This window comes from Alexandromys fortis, unplaced genomic scaffold (genome assembly GCF_014885135.2).
Source record: "Alexandromys fortis isolate MF-2015 unplaced genomic scaffold, M_Fortis_MF-2015_v1.1 scaffold_58, whole genome shotgun sequence".
NCBI classification, from domain to species: domain Eukaryota; kingdom Metazoa; phylum Chordata; class Mammalia; order Rodentia; family Cricetidae; genus Alexandromys; species Alexandromys fortis.
In genome coordinates, this window is record NW_026067940.1 from 9,144,376 (window position 1) to 9,166,440 (window position 22,065).

The 22,065-nt window shown below is 41.5% G+C and overlaps 1 protein-coding gene across 1 annotated transcript in view; it reads right to left on the reverse strand.

Moving 5' to 3' along the window:
- The window catches only part of Thsd7b (thrombospondin type 1 domain containing 7B), an 863,852-nt gene that overhangs the window by 460,090 nt on the left and 381,697 nt on the right, over nt 1-22,065 (reverse strand). Inside the window, exons 6-7 of the mRNA XM_050147880.1 lie at nt 9,876-10,031; nt 380-577 (exon numbers count right to left, since the gene is read on the reverse strand). Of these exons, the coding sequence (XP_050003837.1) occupies nt 380-577; nt 9,876-10,031 (354 nt within the window). The remainder of the gene's footprint in view (nt 1-379; nt 578-9,875; nt 10,032-22,065) is intronic.

Here is a 22,065-nt window from a genome sequence, read left to right on the forward strand (position 1 = left end):
CTTCAACAGGTAGCACTTTGTGAACACTTTAAATAAAGGCATGTCATAAAGTGATCTTAACAAAAGAAAACAAAACTTGTTCTGGATGCATAAACTGGGATGGTTGTGTCTATTATTTGTCTTGATAAAATAAAAAAAAAATCTCCACGGAAGTCTGTGGGTTCAGAGTGGTGTGTTTAAGCGTAACCAAACGTGCACTTAGTGACAGTTTGTGGTTCTCACATGAAGTGATCACAACTTACTCTACAGCAATTTCTCACCCAATTCACCATAAATACCCCAGAACAGGAGCCTCTCACCCTCCAGAAATGACCTTTGAAGGGTGTCACTGTCCCTTGTTGGGTATAACTTAACCCTGCAGTGTGTCACCATCTCCCACCTCTTTCGTTCTGACAGACAGCCTTCAGGATGCGATGTCCCAGGCCACATTTCCCATGATCAGGGATACAGATCCCTTCTGAAGCGAGCCATCGATGACACATTGGATCCTCGCAAGGCACAGATTCTACCAGATGAGGGCAGTGCCCCGTGGGCCCTGTAGATTCCATGAGAACATGGCGCTGTCTCATTCTAAAGCCTGGAAGGAGAGAGAAAGCATGATGTTCAGTATTTCGCCCTGATCCAGCAAAGACAAAGGAGCAGCTGCTGGGCAACTGTTGAAACTCCCATGCGAACGCTTGCAGCACTGATGCATGTGATATCTCGATATCTTCTATTTATGAGATGGAGGGATACAAACTGGAAAGAAAACAAGAAAGTGTGGGAAAGAATGAGTGTGAAAGTGTCTTCCAAGAGACAATGGACAGGCCAGCTGGAATCAGATAAAATAAAGAACAGGGGCCATCCAGTGGTGTTCATAATCCAGGGGCTCCAGTGATGACCAACAGCAGCGCCTGCTCACAGATACACACACCTTTCATTTCTGCTATTGCTGTCAACATCCTTTGCCTATGTGTAGTGCCTGACCAATCACATCTTCCTGCTTTGAGAGTTCTCTGTATGGCTTCTCTGAGATTTCTACATCAGCATGTCTGTATAGGCAGTGTCTCTAGGACCTCATTCTCTACCCTAACTGGGCATGAGTTCTCAAATTTCTACAGTCAGGGCTCATAATAAGGACCTTGACAGGTCTTGAAATGCTACAGAATCACAAACTATACTTCAGGCGGAGTAAGGTGGGTACACACAGAAAAAAGATCAACCGTAACACTGTAAAGTGTGATGAAGGCTGATGGTAGATGGAGGGTGTGGACTTGCTCTAAAGGCTTTTTGTTATTCAGCTTTCTTGAGCTGTGGCCATGAGAGAACACGGGCGTTATCATACTTTCTCTTATCTTTCTCTTTGGTCTAGATGCCAGAAATAGAAGCAATATTTTGTTTTTACACAACATGTTTGTTTTAAATAATTCAAAGTAACATTGAAAAACAATAACCATAAGATGACTTGAAGAAAAGAATGAATGAGTGAATGAGAGCTAGCTGAGATCCATTAATGGCATGACTTGCAATCTTTGGTCCTCTTGATATATCACTGCTACAGGCACACATCTCCCCCACACTATCTCCCACTGTTAGATTCAAGTTCTCTCAACCCATCATGGACTTTCAGCTTTCGGTCTCTCTCTCTCCCTCTCTGTCTGTCTCTCTGTCTCTCTCTCTCTTTCTTGTGTTTTTTTTTGTTTGTTTGTTTTGTTTTGTTTTGTTTTTTGAAACAGGGTTTGTCTGTGTTACAGTCCTAGCTGTCCTGGAACTAGCTCTTGTAGACCAGGTTGGCCTCAAACTCACAGAGATCCACATGCCTCTGCCTCCCGAGTGCTGGGGTTAAAGACGTGCGCCACCTCCTCCCAGCAGTTCCTTTCTCAAACCTGGTTCTCATATACCTTCAGGCTGGACTCACACTCACTCAGGAGGTGAGGATGATGTTGGACTGCTCACTTTCCTGTCTCTATTTTCCAAGTGCCGGGCTGGTAGGCATGTGTCACCATTCCTGGTTTATGTGGCAATGGGATTGATCCCAGGGATTCCTCATTGCTAGGGAGTGTTCTACCAACTGATCTCCATCTCTAGCCAAAAGCCCTTTAATTTAACCCCCTCCTCTGCCCGAGGCTCATATGTTTTGAACTTTTAGTCCCAAACTGGCAGTGCTCTTTGGAAGGCAGTAAACTACCTAGGACATGGAACCTTGTTGATGGAAGTGGGTCCCTGGAGGAGGGCCTTGACATTCGATAGCTTGGTTTCTCTCCCTGTCCACTGTCTGCTTCCTGAGTGTACATGCAATGTTACTGGTCACCTCGGGCTCCTGGCACCATTCCTTCCCCACCATTATGGATTTTATTTCTTGAGCTGTAACATCAAATACACTTTTCTTCTCCTTGACTTTTGTGAGGTATTTGATTGCAGAAAGACAGAAAATAACTAATATACTATTTAGACATCATTTAACCAATAGTGACTGTTATAATGATACTAAAATTGCTAGGTTTAAGGCCAATTAGAATAATAAGAACAATGAATATTACTGCTCGGTTAAAGCTCTAACTCCCCATCATTAAATACTCAAAATACAACCTACAGATTACAGAAAGCTCAGCTTTAGGAACCTCAAGGAGAGGTACAAGGGACATTCAGGACACTTGACTACACTTAGCGTAAATTAAGGACTTCTCAGCTCTTGCCACCACATGACTTGTGTGACCTCTACTTTTACATACAGCACCTGGTGCCCTGCTTCTTTCCTGGCATTTGTTTGTACCTGTTGAGCTCTTATCTCTGAACAAGCAAGAGCATGATTTACACTTTGTCAACCAGTTTGGAGAACAGTATAGAAACCTAGCACTCTCTATGGAGGGATTTGCTTGTCCTATTCCTGGAGCTTAAAGCCAGTGAGGGGCTCATGCCATTTCCCTCAATAAATCACGCTGCATCCATCTTCCCATAAATCTATAGAGTGTGTCTCCTCAGTCAATAAATTCTTTTGGGCTCGTGTGTGTGTGTGTGTGTGTGTGTGTGTGTGTGTGTGTGTGCTGCCCTTGTACAGACTCTAAGTAGGATCGAATCACGTCACAAGATCAGCATTAAACAAGCACCACGGCTTCCTTTTCTACTTAACTCACACATCGGCAACCATGCCTTTAGTAAACAGCAGGGCTTTTCCAGGTGTTCAGTTCCAAAAGATATACAACAATCAAGTTCACCGTGGCTGGGTCAGTCAATGTTTCACAATTATTGAATTCTATCTCAGTCAAATATTATTTTTGTGTGTGTGATGGATTATGTTTATTGATTTATATATGTTGAACCATCCCTGCATCTCTGGGATGAAGCTCATTTGATCACATTTGTCAAAGGTTTTTTTTAGCATCTTAATGAGATGATCGTGCAGGGGTTTTTTTTTTGTTTTGTTTTGTTTTTTTTTTTTTGGGGGGGGGTTTCTTACATGGCAGATTACATTGACATTTTTTACATGTTGAACCATCCCTGCATGTCTGGGATGAATCCGACTTGATCATGGTGGATGATGGTTCTGATGTGTCACAGTAAGTTAGGTGGACAGAAGTTGACCAGAGCTCTAATCATAGACTTATCTCCTGCCTGCAATATGTTTTGGTCCTGCTTCATAAAGTGATGTCTAGAGCCATTATGGATCAGTCCTTGAAACTGAAGCTAGGCAGACTAGAGAGTAGGATTCGGAGCCCTGTGAAGGAGACAGCTACAATCATCATTTCATGGCCAGAGATTCACCAAGGACCTTTGGGAGAACCACTATTCTCAGGGGTTTGCTGCTGCTGCTGCTGTTATTATTATTGCCATAAGTTCTGAACCCAAGATATAAGGTTTAGTGTATCATTCTTCTACAGGAAAACAGAAAAGAATGAGTAGTGAGTTGGGTAGAGTAAGGTAAGAAGAGAAGGTGGCAGAAGAGCAAGTATTTTTTTAGGAAAAGGCAAAGAAGAATTCAAGGAAGCTCGTGGGTATATTGAGGTCTGAAGACTGTATTTCTCCTGTGTCATGGAATAGGATTGTCCATGTGAACTTCCATGGAGCCGTTCATGAATAAAACAGTCTCCGTGCTAACTCCTGGAGCTAAGCTAGAAGACAGATCCAGCAGATGACACACAGAGCAGAGCTCACTGCATGCTGAACACTGCATTTCTGTTTGTCTCCGGCAGGCCAGGATGGTTGATAAGGATGCTGAGCCAAAGAACCTGATAAAACTAAAGGTGTGTGTGTGTGTGTGCGCGTGTGTGTGTGTGTGTGTGTGTGTGTGTGTGTGTGTGTGTGTACGCATGCATGTACATGATTGTTTGTAGGCCAGAGTACAACCCAGGCTGTCATTTTAGATGTACCTTGTTTTTTGAAACAGGGTATCTCGTTGGCTTAGGGCTCTTAAAGGTTAAGCTGGCTGGCCAGCGAGCCCCAGGAATCAGTGTGTCTCTAGCAGCACAGCAGGGGACGGCAAACTTAGGACAGTATACTTGACTGCCTTTACATGGCTCCTGGGAACTGCAATCTGTTACATGGTTTCAGGTCACCGTGTTCATATGATAAATACTTTACTGGATCAAGTATCCCCCTTTCCCTTAGACTGAGTCTTGGATTCCAGTTCTTAAGATATCAGCCATGATTATTTCCCCGCCTGCTATAACACAGGAAACAAACAGCATTGAAAGGGTAAAGCAATCACGAAAACCTTCAGTACTTTGCATAAGAAGTAGGTGCAGCTTACTGCCAGCCCCAACACAGACACGCAAAAATAGAAAAGGAAAAAAAATCTGCTAACATGGATATTATTTGGAGTAAAGCAGAATGATTTTATAGAATTCGTGTAAATATAAAATTAGAGCCAGCCCAGCAAGCGACAATGGAAAATGGAAATATTTCCACTGTAAAATTAGATTTCAAGTATGTCAGTGATTTCTGACCTCAGTTTGCTGTCTATGTTAATTTTTCAGAATGGAAAAAATGGCTTTAAGAATAGTCCTAGAGTCTCAATTTAGAAATACCTTTTCCTGTAGGGACATTGGGGGATCTGTGCTATGGTTGGGGAACTGTGCTGGAGCAGGGAGGAATCTCTCAAGTTCTCTATGGAGGTTGGTAGCTATTAGGATGCCACATAGAGCTATCTCCCCCCCTCCCCGCCCCTCTTTAGCAGGCTTTTCTTTAGCAGGCTGCCTTCTTCGAACTTGCCTGCAAGGAAAAAGTAAACCTATGTATCATGAGGAATTTTTTTTTCATGAGGAATTTTTTTAAACTGCATCACACCTAGGTGTGGGGCTTATCCATCAGCATTTTCTTCAGACTGATTCTCCTCTGTATTTCTGTAATTATAACACTGCGGGAGTATCTCAGAGATAAAGCAATAAGCGATACAACCTGATCCTATTTAAATTCCTCTGGAAGGTGGCCCAGCCTCACTTGACAAGCACCGACCTGCCAAGTGCTGCTCCCCTTGTCTGCCTGTCACCGACGTGATGGAAGGTGCAGAGCCTGTGAATGTTGACTGATTTCCTAATGCATTCTGAGTAGCTGACAGCCGTGAGCCTTAGATGACGCCCGATTGAGGGGCGTCTGATGGAGAACAACAACCATGGAAAGATAATTTCTATAACAATTTATTCTATTAGCTAATAAAACATTTCCTACCAACTACAGCCCACACTCCTTTCTATTTTTTTTATGTGAATAAAGAGAACAGAATAAAGATAAGAAGCCTGGGATCAGAAGGGTGTGTGTATGTGTTGGATGAAGGTCTCCATCTTTCTACAACTCTTTCCTTACAGTTTGCTTGATTTCCCCCTCAAATCTTCTCCTTTTCTTTCCCTAAAATAAATACATAGATGTATAACTATTAAAGAGTTTATCTGTATAAATGTGTACCTGTGTATGGATGGATGAGGCTTTAAAGTATCCAGGAATTTTTCTATATTTTGGATTTCTGTAGTGAGTTGATTGAATTTCTTGAGTAGGGAGTTCAGGACTCTGCAGACCCCACTGCTGCTTTAGGGTTTTTTCAATACTTAGTACATGCCCTGTGTGTACAGCCTTTGTGGAATTCTAAGTCATATTTACTCTGTGCCAATCAGGGACTTTGGCCCAGTCCCCACAGGACCATGAGAGAGAAAAAGAGATGAAGAAGAACACAGACGTTGTCCTCACAGTTGGTAGAAATGACAAGAGAATCGGTCCCATCAGCATCACACACTGGTCTGTCTGAAGGCACAGAGTAATTTCCCCAGAAGGAGAGCTCCATTCTGCGTTTTTTCCCCCAAGAGGAATTAGAGGCAGGTAGTCCTGCCAGGTTCCAGCAAGACCTAAAGGACTGATTTCTCTCTGCTTTAGGGAATTGTTTTTAAAATAGCAAACCACCAGCCTTGAATAACAAACACAAAAGCTGTCCATTTTCTCCACCTGGGGTTACTTAGCACTGAGAAGAGAAGCCATCTTCCAATTGTGCCCTGAAGTCACCTGGTTTCGGTCTGAATTCTAACTGCGACTCCAACATGTCCCCAAAGGCTGCAGGACTCCTCCACCCTCAGGTCATAGCTCTTACTGCCCCTACCTAGTCTATCATAATCCAAAACTAAGCCTCTGAAAAAAAAAAAGTCAACCCATTGCTTAGGGCAAAATGCACACTCCATAGATCTCTGCCACCCTCCATCTTCACTCCTGTGACTGCAGGGCCTGTTTTCTCATCTGATGATACTGCATTTACACTAAGCCCTGTGCCAGCATCCCTGCTGATCTACAGAGCTCAAGGGTTCATTCTCAGGGGTCATGGTTCACCTAGTTATGTCAGTGTACAGCTGGAGGATGGAATCTCTTCTCAGTCCTAGATTTGTACCTTGGTCCAAATGTCTTTGAACTTATGAAGAAAATCAACTAAAAAGATCTAAGTGTCTGGAAAGACACTGTACTGGGGAGAAAGGAGACACTGGTGTCAGTCTTGGTTTAGCTATCATTGTCTTTGTTGATGTTTATGTGCTGTGCATGAACATGTATGTTTATGTGCTGTGCATGAACATGTATGCTTATGCAGGTGCATGTGTGAACATTTGTGTGGAGTTAGTAAGAAGGGCCAGTGAGAAGGAAGATTTACACAACAGTGTGTCAAGGGAGTCCACAAGGAAAAAGAGCTATAGGTTTCTCCAGGGAATTTCGAGGATGTGTCTGAGTTATGTGGGAAGGAAAACTGGGATAAAATTTAAAATATCAGTTCTTCACGGTGTTTTATGAAAATTTTGGCTCAAGTAAACCAAACCAAACCACCACCAACAACAAAAAAAACCCATATACCCCAAACTGATATAAAGAAGTCAGTGGACCAGAGCAAAAGGACAGGAAACTTAAGAATAATCACCTACAAAGTATGGCCCAGAATCACTTTTGCTTTCTCAGAGTATCTTTGAAGGGGCCATCATTCCCTTATCACTCTTCCTCTTCTGTACCCTCAGCCTGTGAAAGTTGAGAGTAGCCAAAACACTCTGCATTCTGGGAAAATAAGCGTACGGCCTAACCAATCAAGCCCCAACCTTTGGTCAGGGAATATTCAGAAATGATTTTACAACCCCAGCAGATATGATGTTCATCCCTAGAGCACTTTGTGGAACTACTGGAGAAAATGTTCTCTGCTACATTACTTATCATCTTAAATAAGATTCCCTACTGACCTTTGATCATGAAGATGGCTTCTCAAACTCAACCCACCGCAGAAAATGACAGAATGTGAAGAAAGCAACTTGGAGAGTTGAAAAATAGAAAGACTGAAAGAAAGTCGAGAACCTGGACATTGCTCATACTGTTGAATGCCATCCTGGTGGCCATTCTGTTTTCAGCTGTATGAGTCATTAAGTGTTTTCTTTCGTTGAAAAGTAGCATGAACTGGGTTACCTAAACCTATAGATGTTACCTACATCCATATGTGTCCCAAATAAGATGAGGTCCATTTGGTGCATTGAGAACTCTACATCTTTGAAAGCAAAGAAGAATGGTACATCACGTAGTCAAATTTCATCTGTATACAAATCCCTGAGCAAAGCAGTTGCAGCCTCGGTAAAGCTTTATGTGGTTTGGTTTCCTGGGGAGTAACCTTAAACGCTAGCATGTCACAGATGAAAGACAGGAGGACCAGTTCAAGGTTTTAAGAACGTGCAGGCCACCATAAGGAGTCTCATGGATAGCGGTAAGAGCATGATAAGTTCTAACTATATATGGAACACAATTTGGGCTACTAGTTCTAATGGGAACTTTTCTGTGTCCATAAACTGAAGAAACATAGAAGAGACTGAGGTTTCATGATGTCCTATCTTCTTTCACATTGTTACAAGCAAAAATCTGACAAAAGAAACTTGCCAAAGGAAGGAAATGTTTACTTGGCCTCACAGTTTCAGAAGAAACAGCACACCCTGTCAGGGAAAACATGGTGGCTGAAAAGCTCTATCCATGGTAGCTGAACCTCGAGGACTGGTTAGTTCACATCTTCGAAGACAGGAAGTAGGAAGTAGAATCAGAAGTGTGGCAGATCTAGAGTCCTCAAATATACGTCCCAGTTACTCATCTCTCCTAGCTATTTCTCTCGCCTCCAAGGTTCTACGACACGGAGAAACACCACTCCAGCTATGATGGCAGTGTTCAAACACATGAACTTTTGAAAATTTTCATGTTATACAGGGGATTACTTCAGCCTGCCAGGATCTGTTCAGACACTGATTTCTATGTTAGTGAAAAAAAAAAAATCAAAGTTAGCGTCTCCGTGTCCCAGATTCAATACCAATATTCCTCTTCTCCCTTACAATGAGAGTCAGAGCAAATGAAGTCCCTGCAAGCCTAATTCATGAATACAGGCAGGCATGTGTGTGCCTGGAGCACACCACAGATGACAGTCGTGTGAGATTCTACTCGGTATGGCATTGCCTTGCACAGACAGGAGACACAGGGGTCGCTTGCAGGCAACAGTTGGCCATGTGTTGTTTATCTGCATGCAAAGTAAGATTATAGCTGAGAAAACACAACCTACCATCTGGGAAGCCATGGGATCTTATCTTTCAAGGAATATTTCCACTTAGCACAACATGCAAGGAGAAAGACACTCACGGAAACTAAAAGGTCAGTGATGGATGGCAAGATGCCTCTAGACTTTTGGGGGAGGGGATGGACATTTTAAATACAAAATGAAGAAAACAGGATTACAATGACTAAATCAAAAAACTTGAAGATTCTATTTTAAGCCTGCAGACACTGAACACTAACTAATATGTGCACACGTATAGAGTGTCCTTTATTAAAATATAAAACATAACAACTAATGCTAAATTTAGAAATCTGAAAATAAAGCAATAACAGATTAGTTGTTTTCTCATGTGATTACATGAATCTTCTCTAAGAACTTCACTGTAGCCATCACTTATATGAGAAAGACAGTTAGAATTTATTTTAATTTTATTTGAGGCAGGATCTCATGTAGACCAGGTTAGCTTCAAATTTAGTATATAGTCAAGAATGACCTTCAAATTTTAATCCTTATGTCTTTACTACCTCAGTTAAAGGTATACACCAGCCAGCCTGGTTTGATGTGGTATTGTAAGTTGAATCCAGGGCTTTGTGCACGCTAGGCTAGCACTCTGCCGACCAGGCTGCGTCAGTAGGACCAACAGTATTTCCAATTGAGCAACAGTCCCTTACTCATCTATGAGTTTAATATGAGAGTCAATCAAGGTTGGAGTCTGCATTCCACAGGAATGTCCTTAGCTGCCTCCCTAAGAACTAAACGCTGGCAGGCCTGAGCCAGTTATCTAAATACAAACAAATGCTGCCTTAAGCTGGCTTAGTCTGTGGCAGAACAGATGTGGACATTGGAAGTGAATGAAGCACGCACTCACCTTTCTTCCCCTGAGGATCGTGGCAGTTTTCATGAACACACGGACCCCAGGAAGACCAGGAAGACACTATGCAGGCCGTCGAGCAAGGGACATTGCAGAGCTGGGAGGCTGAGGGGGCAGGTCCCAAACATAACGTGCTTTCCACAGGTCTAGAGACTAAAGGACAAAAACATAAATGTCACGTTCTTTGGACTTGCCTAAAATCGTATCCTTACCAGTTTTATGATTCTAAAGAGTATATGCAATCAAGACAAACATTTTCTAATATGAATGCCTAGTTCTACATTATGAGCCTTTGGGGTGAGTAAAGCAAAAGACAGAAAAGGGGCAAGCACTTGAGATTCCTGCATTGCAAAGCACTCCCAGGGAATTCAAGAGAGCAGCGGAAATATCACAGATACAAATTATCCAGAGGTATGATTTAAAACAGAATTAAATGACTTGGTGAAGTCTCAAGAAGAGTCTATCGCAACAATATAAATGACTGGGCCACTGTGCAAAGCATCAAAATCGAACCCCTAAGGTGCAGTGTTTAGCATAACCAATCTACTGCTGTGACTCCCCAGAGGGGTGGAGCTGGCAAAGACAGAAGAAAAATGGTTTCTTTGAATAGGAAGAAAAATTGGACCCCAGCTGCAGTTCTGGCTTGAGAAAGCAGTTTCCTAACTGGGTTACCTAGAGGTTCAGGGCTCGAAGGAGGAAGAGCCTCTAAGTGTGCAGACTGAGGCCTGAGCTGGGTCCCCTCAGGGTGAAGTCATTATCTGTCCTTCAGTGATGCTCAGTGTCCTCTGGCTAATAATTCTCAGACCACAAGAACACAAGTGATGGAGAAAGCCACAAGGTCCCGGTCTTTGTGTAAATTTAACAATGGAAACAAGAGCCCCTGAAAATAACACATTGAAGACACATGCCCACGTCTACTGTGGCAATATTCACTATAGATGAACTGTGGAACTGACCCATGTGTCCATCAACAGAAGAGCTGTTAAAGGAGGAATTTAAGGAAAGGGGAACAGAATGCAAATTCTAAGAAGGGCGAACAGGGAATAGTGGAGAAAAAAGGGATCAAGGAGGTGGCAGGGGTGGCAAGGGCAGAGGAGGGAGTATGGGAAAGGAAAACATATTAAAGACACTTGAAAATGCCATATGGGGACCTACTACTGCAGAGATGTATGAGAATATATACATATTCATAGATTAAAAAGAGTCCTGTGAACCATCCCCGATATTAAAGACTGTTGCCATCACTCTTGTTTCACCACCCAGAACTTGGTGGAAAGACCATATTGATGAAGATACCATATCCTTGAGTCACAGGATAGGGCTAAGTCAATCTGATATCAACCTGCAAGTTTCACCCCTACTGGCCAGCTTTCATTATGGTGGAAGGTTCTTGGCGCACCACCAGGAAAGCACAGCTGTCATCAGTCTACCGAGCTGTCAATCATGTGAAGCCACATTAAAGATAATAAGATAGGAAAGCAAGGAGGTGGTACTTAGGGAGAGAAAAAGAGAAACATTATCAGCAGAACTTGAGAAGGGCAAATGTGCTCGAGCATAGGAGCAGCATGTGTGTAAGTCTCATAATAAAATGTGTTGTTCAGTGCTGCGAATATGTACTGATTCTTAAAATGTCAATCCAAAAGGACTACCCAATATAAAGTTCTTTACTTTTATTTCACAGAGTTGCCTTGGATTGAGAACATTTTGAGACATTCCAAATTTTGTGAGCATTAGCTTTGGCTCAGGAAGTTTTATCTGCTGACTGGCTTGTACTATTTTGTAAATAATTCCTATATGTCATCTCCATCCAGTTGAACAGATTGAAAATGCCTCAAAAGTGGGAAGCAGTGTGAGGGGTTGGGTGGTTAGTCACGCTGCTTTTCTTGCTTCCTTGCTCTCTGGTATGGAAGAATCACATGTAGTGAAGGTTGCAGTCCCTCACACCTCTAAGCAGAGGTGCTTTGAATGAGAACCAAACCAACAGCAGAAGAGAAAACAAATACTGTCATGTAAAAAGACACAGGCTTGTGAGTTAGGGTGGGAGTTCTGCTGAGCAAAGCCAGTCTTAATTGCTTTGAAAAGTGAATGAAGGGATTGTGAAAACAGCACCAATATTTCATTTGTAATTAATTATTTTAACGTTTATCAAATTGATTTGATTTGACTTAAAATCAAGGGCAAAGTTAGATTCCAGTGTGAATGTGAAAATATGTATGCTGTGGAGTGGGGGCAGGGAAAGGAAGAGAGAGAAGATATTGTGGGAGTCAGTGAATCTGTCCAGGGATATTAGTGAGGGGAAGTGGTAAATGAAGATCCTACTAGAGTTGTCAGTGGGATGTGAACCAAAATTAGAGATGAATCTATAAGATGACTGGATTCAGAGTAAGGTGAGCTACTCAGACACACACCCACTGAATAAGTAAGTCAGCCATTCTATAACACGGAGTCACCATAAAAACCAGCCCCTTCTGGGTAGTGTTCGTGTTCAAGGGATTTTCCATCAACAAGATTAAGTCGGGCCACAGATTAACAGACAATGAAAGGAAATGCATCTGGATATTCTATGAATAAAAAACAAAGCTACATGTCTTATTGGAGAAGTGTGCTCGGCCCATCCTATTCATGTTGGCATTTATTCCCACAAGCATAGAAAGGAACTCCTGCAACAGATCAGAAGGAAGTGGGCGTGGCAGCTGATAAGTATAATCATTTGCTAAACATGAATAATGCATGCCTCTATCATGGGTTATAACATCAAGCAGATTTGGACACATTTGGTCTGGGTAGCTTCTCTTTGAGGTACGTGTTCTTAAAACCTCTATTTTAAAATAAAAGAACTACACAATAGAAATGTTAGCTCAGAGACTGGAGAGATAGCTCTGGAATCAAAGTGCAGAATTCTGTTTCCAGAAGCCACTTGTGGTATGGGTCAATTGTCTGTATTCTGTCAATTATATTTTAAATAAACACTGATTGGTCAGTAGCAAGGCAGGAAATATAAGCGAGACAACCAGACAGGAAGTAGAGGTAAGTCAAGGAGAACAGGAAAATTCTGGGAAGAAGGAAGCCCATTCCTCTGCAGTCCTGGCCCAGTCACAGAAGAAGCAAGACATGACTTCCCCTGCAAATAAGGTACCGAGCCACGTGGCTAATACAGATAAGAATAATGGGCTAATATAAGTTATAAGAGTTAATAAGAAGTCTGAGCTAATGGGCCAATCAGTTTATAACTAATGTAGACCTCTGTGTGATTTCTTTGGGACTTAACGATTGCAGGAACCAGGCAGGACAGAAAACTCAGTCAACAAATGGCTCATAACCTTCCATATCTTTAGCTCTAAGCAATTTGACAACTTCTTCTAGCCACTATGGGCATTGCAATCACGTGTATATATGCCACAGAGACACACACAAACATAATTAAAAATAACAAACATCTCTGCTTACTTGCTCACAGACCTAGCTAGGGAATGGTCGAGATAAAATCTAGAACCAGGAAACTTGGCTTCTGAGTTTATTTTATGAGCCGCTTCATTGGGTGAGGTTTTTACTTGAAATTCCTTAGTGACCATTATGTACGGAGACTGTATGAGGAGCCCTGGGTTGACCATGCTTTCTACCCGTACCCACTGCTTGCCTATCATTCTGAAGAAGAACTACTGAAAGTGTTAGAGATTCAGCATCAAGATGGGAGGAAGGAGCTGGCCCAAAACGCCTGGACTGTATACCAGTGACCCCATCACAAAATACACTTGAATGCCATGCCAAAAGCACCACTGTATAAAACCCAGAGGGGCCACTTTCAGGTGAGGCATGGAGAGCCGAGCTCACAGCTTTGTGCTTTATGTACCTTGGAAAACTGGGTCAGGAAAAGTTAGAATTTATTCATTCTTTGCCACCTATCAGTAAGGGACAAATCTGCTTTGTGGAACAGACTGTATGTGAGTGAGTTGTGTATATCTATACATATGTACATCTGTATATCTGTATGTTTTGATATTGACTCAGAAAAGCTGATAATTAGTACACAATGAACCACATCACACCTTGTGTTAACACTATGTTCTTGATGGAAGACTGACAATAAGTAATAAATTAGGCTAAGACTTATCCTCATAGAATCTTATTCTATTGGGGTTGGACTCGAAAGCTACAGGTGTCCAGGAGCCCCAGCAAGGTGTCAAGGATGTGGTTTTGCCCTCTTCCTATTGCCATGTCTTTTTCCTTTCAACACCAGCCAGATGAAGTAACAGATGCCAGTGCCGAGAAGGCCCCAAACAGCCCAGCTCTGAGGTGAATCAGAAGTATGCTGCCACATCTCTGCATCCAATGTTTGACATAATAGCCAACACACTCAATCCACCAGCAAAGTATCTGTCAGGCACATGGCAAAATCTTGGTGAATCTCATGTGAAGCTCCCAGAATGCATAGCAGGAAAGGCTCTTAGGCTGAAGTGCAGTTAAAAAAAAGACAGGGGACATGTCCCGAAGCTGAGTCCTGTTGCATAAAGGGCCCACTTGTTCGTCCTGGCTGCCCAGATAGCTTAGCCCCGAAATAACCACACAGAAACTTATTAATTAAAACACTGCTTGGCCCATTAGCTCTAGTTTCTTATTCGATAATTCTTACATCTTAATTTAACCCATTTCTATTAATCTGTGTATCGCCACATGGCAGTGGCTTACCAGGTAAAATTTCCAGCGTCTGTCTGAGCCTTTGGTAAAATATGAAATCATGGAAATTGGTTAATTTAAGATATAAGAGTAAGCCATCAATATGCTTTAGCCATTGGCCAAACAGTATTGCAAATGTTATGTTTTCTGTGTGATTATTTTGTGGTCTGGGCAGCCAGGAATGAACAAGCAGCCTTTTAGGTGATGCAAGAAATGTAAAATTTGAAAGTAGAGATAGTTACTACCTGGATAAAGAATGGGGACTAATTTCCTTGGGGACTCCAGAGTGACATATTAGAGACCCAGGGATAAAGTAAAACCATTTGTCAAAGCAGTCATTTTTCTTCAGCACTTGCCGCTTTGATGGACAGTGGATCTTAATCCATATCAATAAATCCCTCCAGCCACGGTGACAAGTCTAAGATGCTTTGCTTAGGCGTGAATCGATGTGTCTGGGTCAACCTAGCTCTTTCACGACCCCAAGTTCCACCCCAGGAGCCATTTGCTCCAGAAATAAATCATGGATACATCACAAAGCACTTAGCAGCTTCAGAACACTGGAGAAGGGCAAGCATAGGATGCATCCACACCTATTGACTGGGAGCCCTGGGTGTCAGCTTTAGGGCTAACTGTGTTTAATTAATCAATTTGATGGATAAACTAAATTTCAAGGACTCGTGAGATTTAAACAATTTCATTATCTCATCCAGAGGATAGCAAGACCGGAGCCTTAGGCTAGGAAGGAAACTCGCCTTCATCTGTCTTTCGTCTTCTTTCTATAGAAAGGAAGGTACCAGTCAAGGCAGATGCAGCCCTTTGTATCTGGATAGCCTTTCTATGAATCAGTCTGTGAGAGGAAGCCAGAGATACAACAGGTCCAAGGAATCCATGAATGCTCCAGCTCCAATTTAACCCTTTAAACTAAATTTTTTTATATTACTCCCTCAGAATTCTAAGGTATGCCCAGATGTGGCCACCTGCATCCCAGATTTACTCTGTCCCAGAAGACCAGCTATATTTTAGACCTTTCTCATGAGTAAGGATATTCTGAGTACAGTACCGTAGGCAGTGAGTGGGGTGGACATTCCAAACTGGAACTGGGTGATATGTAGTCCATACATTATTGAGCCTTCATTTTTCTTGGGTCAGACCCCAGCTCGAGTGATTGAAGAAAGAATTGCTGCTTTCCTGGTCAGTGCATCCTTTCCTCTGGAATGACTGTTAGCTAACCCTATCATCTCAAACACAAGGAAGCCCTGGCCAGCGAAACCTTTATTTCTGTATTGTTTCCCAGCTGGCTTTCAATACGGTCACCTTCTGCCATCCAGGCACTGACCACCTGCTGGACTGGAGATGACATCAGTCAGGTCTCCTAGGTTGCTTGGGCTCTGTAGACAACAATTTCTGTTCTCCCAGAAAGTGCTAAGATCCCCAGGTATTAAAAAATACCCCAAACCTTTAAACAGGATACAGCCTGATCTCTATGCACCAGAGTCATTCCCAATGCTGAGGAATATATTACTGTATTTTAAGTGATTGCTCATATTCGATAGTAATTAATATTTTGAATATTCTGGTACCTAACCTTGAATTTTTCAATTCCAGTAAGAAATGATTAAATTGGCCTGCCCTACAAGAAATGCTGAAGTCTGATATTAATGATTGCCAAGTTTACTTAAATGATGAATAACTCAATGAACAGAATGCTAATTAACAAAGGGAAATATGCTGGTACATGATCCACTCTATGTTATAAAATGAGCACTGTTTTCAGCTCTAGATAGGAATAAAGTTCATTGTTTTCCTTAAGAAAAGGTGATTTCAGATGAGGACTCCTATATAAAGAAAATGTACTATATATTGATAAGGAGAAAAATTCCTGATGTGTTTGGCCATGTGACTACCACTTTGATTATTATAATACTATTTATAATATATATAGAATAATGAACCCTTTACAATTTGCTCTTTGAAATTAAATCCAGCTAGAATCCAAATTAATTTGAATTAACAAAACAGTATGATACAAAAATTTATGAGAGAATCCCACTCACACACCGACATTCTGCAAAATTTAATCTGTTTATGTTTTTAATCTTTCTAACAGAAATTAAAATGAAACCGATGATACTATTTTGCTAATTGTAATTAATATCTCTGTAGCCCCCTTAGTTTATAAACAATGAATCATTTGCCTAAGGGGAAAACGTTATCATAACAACTAATGGATATTTCTTTTTTAATATACCTATTATTAGATGAAAAAGAAAAAAAGACATTCTTTCAAAACTCACAAAGCAGTCGATGTAATTCTGTCAGGGCATAATGAAGTGCACATTATTTTCAGGACAAAGAGAAGTATCTGAGAAATTAATAATTTTCCAGGCTAGAAATGAAAAATCAAAGACATTTCTTGGGACACCCTGAAACTTACAACAATTTGCCTTCCTTCTACATCATCCTCATAAAGATTAAAACCTCAATCTTTAGTTGATTTTATGCAAAATACTTGCTTTTGTGAATCTCATCAACCTCCTCAAAGACTTTAGATAGATATGCCACATCCATTGTTATCTTCCAAGCCTGACGCAGGCACCATAAGCCCCAAAGGAAATTTTGACTCAAGGACGTGGGAAGCCCTCATTGCCTGGGCTCTCCAAGAAGCAGCCATAACAGAAACAGCAATAGCTCAAATTTAATTCAAAACTAATGAAAGAGCCTACTTATGCAAAAATGCTGCTTTCTAAATGATTTTTGAGAAACAATATTGCCTCTGACATATCCATTTAGGGAGTACACTGACTTGGCACAAACTCAATCCACCTTCTGCTAAAATAAAAGGGCCTCTTCTACAGGCTGAGGGAGTCAAGCGGATGAAGGGTAAAGATAAATAACAGCACAGTTTTAAGCATGAAGTTCTTTTCCTTTGAGAGGATGCGTGACTTATTTCAGTTACTTTTTGCCACTGAGATTTTGCAAAAGAATGTGTTATTCCTTTAGCTTGGAAGACAGAAGAACAGCAAATCTATCTTCCAGCATTTACACAGTCAGCTTTAAGAATTAAATTGCATCTCATCCTGTTACACCTAATGAAGCTTAATTTTAGCCATATTGTGACACTCTTGGCAAAATACTATGCAATACAATTTGGCAGGAAAGTGTGTGTATATACAGCAGATTTGATATCTAAAAAATAATTCCTGCAATTAGAAGTAATTATGTGAAATTTGGACACATGTCAAAAAGTTTCCAAATTTAATTCATTTAATTTAATCAATTAGAAAATGCTCATCCATGGATAGGGTTTTAACTGCTGCAGAGTAACTTCACTGTAGATTTAAAAAAAAAAGGAAAAGCAATATTCAAAATAAAAATGAAGTCTGAATACAGATTTACAGAGCAATTGGTGGCCAGTAATAATGTCTTAAAAAAGTATGGAAGTGTGACACACTGTGTTTTTTTTTTTATTTTATGATCTCACTTACAAGGTCATTTTAAGAAGTTCTTTCTGCCTGTTTTGTGGACACGTGGCTAAGAGCTAAAGGTAGGATGAAGGGGGAATTTGAGAAAAGGAATGACCTAATAGTTTTACTCTTTACAAAATTAATACCATTACTGCTGAGAGAAAAGGACCTGAGGAGATTTAGGGGGATGGAAAAGTGAGAAGACAAAGAGAGGAAGTAGGAGGGGTGGGAAGACAGGTAAAAGAATGAGTCTGCAGGGAGCTCAAAGACAGAGTCTGGAAAGCAGGGCTTCCAAGAGGGTTTTAGTCTAGGAGTCCACCTAATCGTTAGCACAGAGCAAGATGGAATTCACGTCTATGGAAACCATGACAGGAGCTCAATGGGAATCAGTCTTCCCCAGCTGCCTATTTAAGTTATTGGTGCCAGTGTTACTGGTTAACACGCACTGGTGGTATGCTTGGTGTCGGTCATAGAGCAGCATGCTTGGACACAACCCTCCTTTAGAATTTTCAATCTATTTTTTTTCTGTTATCCTCCATTTTAACTTGAGAATTAAAATAAATTCAAACAAATTTTTAAAGTAATTTATTCCATGTGTATGGGTGTTTTGCCTGCATGTATGAGTGTGTATCACATGCATACCTGGGTGCCCCAAAATTCAGATGATCCAGATGGTTAATAGCTACCATGTGGGTGCTGGGGTTGAATCCAGATGTTCTTCAAAAGCAACAAAGGCTCTTAACCTCTGAGCCACCTCTCCAGGCCTCACATCTACTCTTTTTTAAATTTTTAATTGATTTTTATTGAGTTCTACATTTTTCTCTGCTCCCCTCCCTGCCTCTCTCCTCTTCGTCAGCCCTCCCCCAAGGTGCCCATGATCCCAATTTACTCAGGAGATCTTGTCTTTTCCTACTTCCCTTGTAGATTAGATCTATGTAAGTCTCTCTTAGTATCCTCATTGTTATCTAAGTTCTCTGGGATAGTGATTTGTAGGTTGGTTTTATTTGCTTTATGTTTAAAAACCACTTATGAGTGAGTACATGTGATAATTGTCTTTCTGTGTCTGGGTCACCTCACTCAAAATGATGTTTTCTAGCTCCATCCATTTTCCTGCAGAATTCAAGATGTTATTATTTTTTTCTGCTGTTTAGTACTCCATTGTGTAAATGTACCACATTTCCTTCTCCATTCTTCGATTGTTTCCAGATTCTGACTATGACAAACAATGCTGCTATGAACATAATTGAGACAAAACGACAGCCTACAGGATGGGAAAAGATCTTCACTAATCCCATATCAGACAGAAGTCTAATCTCCAAAATATACAAAGAACTCAAGAAATTGGTCATCAAAAGAAAAAATAATCCATAAAAAATGGAGGACAGAACTAAACAGAGAACTTTCAACAGAGAAATCTAAAATGGCTGAAAGACACTTAAAGAAATGTTCAACATCCTTAGTCATCAGAGAAATGCAAATCAAAACAACTCTGAGATTCCATCTTACACCTGTAAGAATGGCCAAGATCAAAAACACTGGTGACAACTTATGCTGGAGAGGTTGTGGGGGAGAGGGAACACTCCTCCATTGCTGGTGGGAGTGCAAGCTGATACAACCCCTTTGGATGTCAGTGTGGTGATTTCTGAGAAAATTAGGAAACAACCTTCCTCAAGACCCAGTATTACTACTTTTGGGTATATATCCAAAGGATGCTCGATCGTGCCACAAGGACATGTGCTCACATCTACTCATAATCATCAAATGTGCTTGAGAGGAAGGTCAATAATCATGACCACCTGAGATGCTATAACTGGGAATGACAGGTTCTCCAACATCACAAGGGAATGTCAGAAACTCAGGTCCGATGCTCTTAGAATGTGTATGATAACATTACATCTTGCTATGACTTTGTTTATAATAAAATTTGTGATGGAAAGAGATCTGGCATTATAGTAATAATTAGGAGGAAAACTGATCATTGCTGCATTTCAAACAAAAAATGTTTCATTACAATAAAACCTATAGGAAAAGTAACTTTAAAAACATTAACAGCAACCCTTTGCCACCTCGAACTTGCAGCAACTGCGGTCACCTGCACAGGGCTCTCAAGAGGCTGGCCCAAGGCAAGGACTGCTGTGGATGCAGAATAAGCTCAAGGGATCCTCCTCGGTGCTGAGTTAGAAGGTCCTGGAATGAGGAAAGTCATTGTCCTCTGCTGCCCACACACAGAGTTCTAAAGGGTTTCCAAGCTCTGGGGACACACATGTCCCTGGTTCAACTCAGTGGGTTTAAAAAAGAAAAGCACGTGAATGAACATGAAACAGGCAGGGTTCTAGAGAGGAGGGACTTGACAGGGGCGGGTCTGAGATGAGAGAGGCTGAAAGTGTAAGAAGGCCCCCAATGCATGAGTGAAATCATCAAAGAACACATTTAATTAGTAAAAACTGTTCAAGGTAAAAACGAAACATCAGAAGGTGCTGTTCTGAGGAGGAGGAGCTGTCTAGGCATTTCTGTGGTGATGACAACAGGTCCCTGTGATGGAGATACACACAGCAACAGTTGACTCAAGCTAGTAGGAGCTCACTGACCCCTGATTGACAGCTGGGGAACCAGCATGGAACCAAACTAGGCCCTCTGAATGTGAGTGACAGCTCTCTGACAGGGGCAGTTTGTGGGACCACTAGCAGTGGAACCAGCATTTATTCTTAGTGCATGAACTAGGTCTTTGGAGCCTATTCCCTATGGAGGGATACCTTGCGCAGCCTAGATACAGGAGGAAGGGCATTGGTCCTGCCTCAAGTGATGGGACAGACTTTGTTGACTCCCCATGGGAGGTGTCACTGTTTTTGAGGAGTGAATGGGGGGTGGGGTGAGGAGAAGGTAGGGAGTCCAAGAACAGGAGGGAGATGGAACTGGGATTGGTATGCAAAATAAGACTGTTTTAAATAAAAATAAAAAGAATAAAAACTTAGGAGTAAATGAAAGTAGTTTATGTGATTGTTGTAATTTTGAATGCTAATTTTAGACACGTCCTAAGGATGGGCATACAGCATCTTCTGTTGTCTTCTCTGTTTCTTCAACAATGAGATACTTGGAAGGTGGGGAAAGGTTGGGTCCCAAACTCACCTTTTACCGGGTACAAAATATTACAAAGTATTTCTGCTCATAGCTGAGAAAGAACAAAGACAATGATAACATGTCTTGAAAGCCAATGAGCAGGAACTGGGAGGAAGCAAGAGTGCTCAGGAGAGTACAAAGTCATTGTTGAGATGAGGAACCCAAAAGAGGAAATGGGAAGAGGACAGTGGTGCTGAGAAACAGGAAGGTGATCTCATTGAGAACAGGAGGCAAAGTGGTGGCTGGATTTTAGGGCTCATCACAGAATGCCTGGGAGCCAGAGCGGGAGAAGCAGGCAAGACAGCCCTTCATTTCTGCTGACTCAGAGTGTGGCTTCCTGAGAAGAATGAGAGCTAGCCTCTAAACACCACATTCCTGTCAGAATGCAGCCACAAATGGCAGCTCTAACAGCTCCTTCAAAGGGAGAACAGGACACGCGTGTGGTTATTCTTTTATATTCTCTGGAAAGAACTGTGTATCTCTAAAGGGCATCACACACCCTCCTGCTTTTACCAGAAGGGAAATGAAGGCCTTGCCCTGCTCTGTGTCCTTGTTAGCGCATGCTACTTAAAATTTGCAAATCGTTTTAGACTGAACAAGTTAATTCGACTTCAAAGGAGGGCTCTGAGAGCCATGGAAAGGGACAGGAGTGAAGCTTGCATAACAATTTAAAAATGCAGAATAGTTCATTCTTTTGAATAAAGAAACAAGTTTTTTTTTTTTTTTTTTACCAAAACCATCCATAATTTGTCTAAGCATTACAAAAGCAAACCCCTTCGCTGCAAAACTGACTCTAATCTTGCTCTCTATAGTCGGCTGCTATCAGGCCAGAATTCCTCCAGTGGAGTTTAGTAAACTCAACACTGGGACACACCTGGGACCAAGGTATCAGACAGAACAGTAAAGATTTGTACACCTCGGAAAGTCTTGTG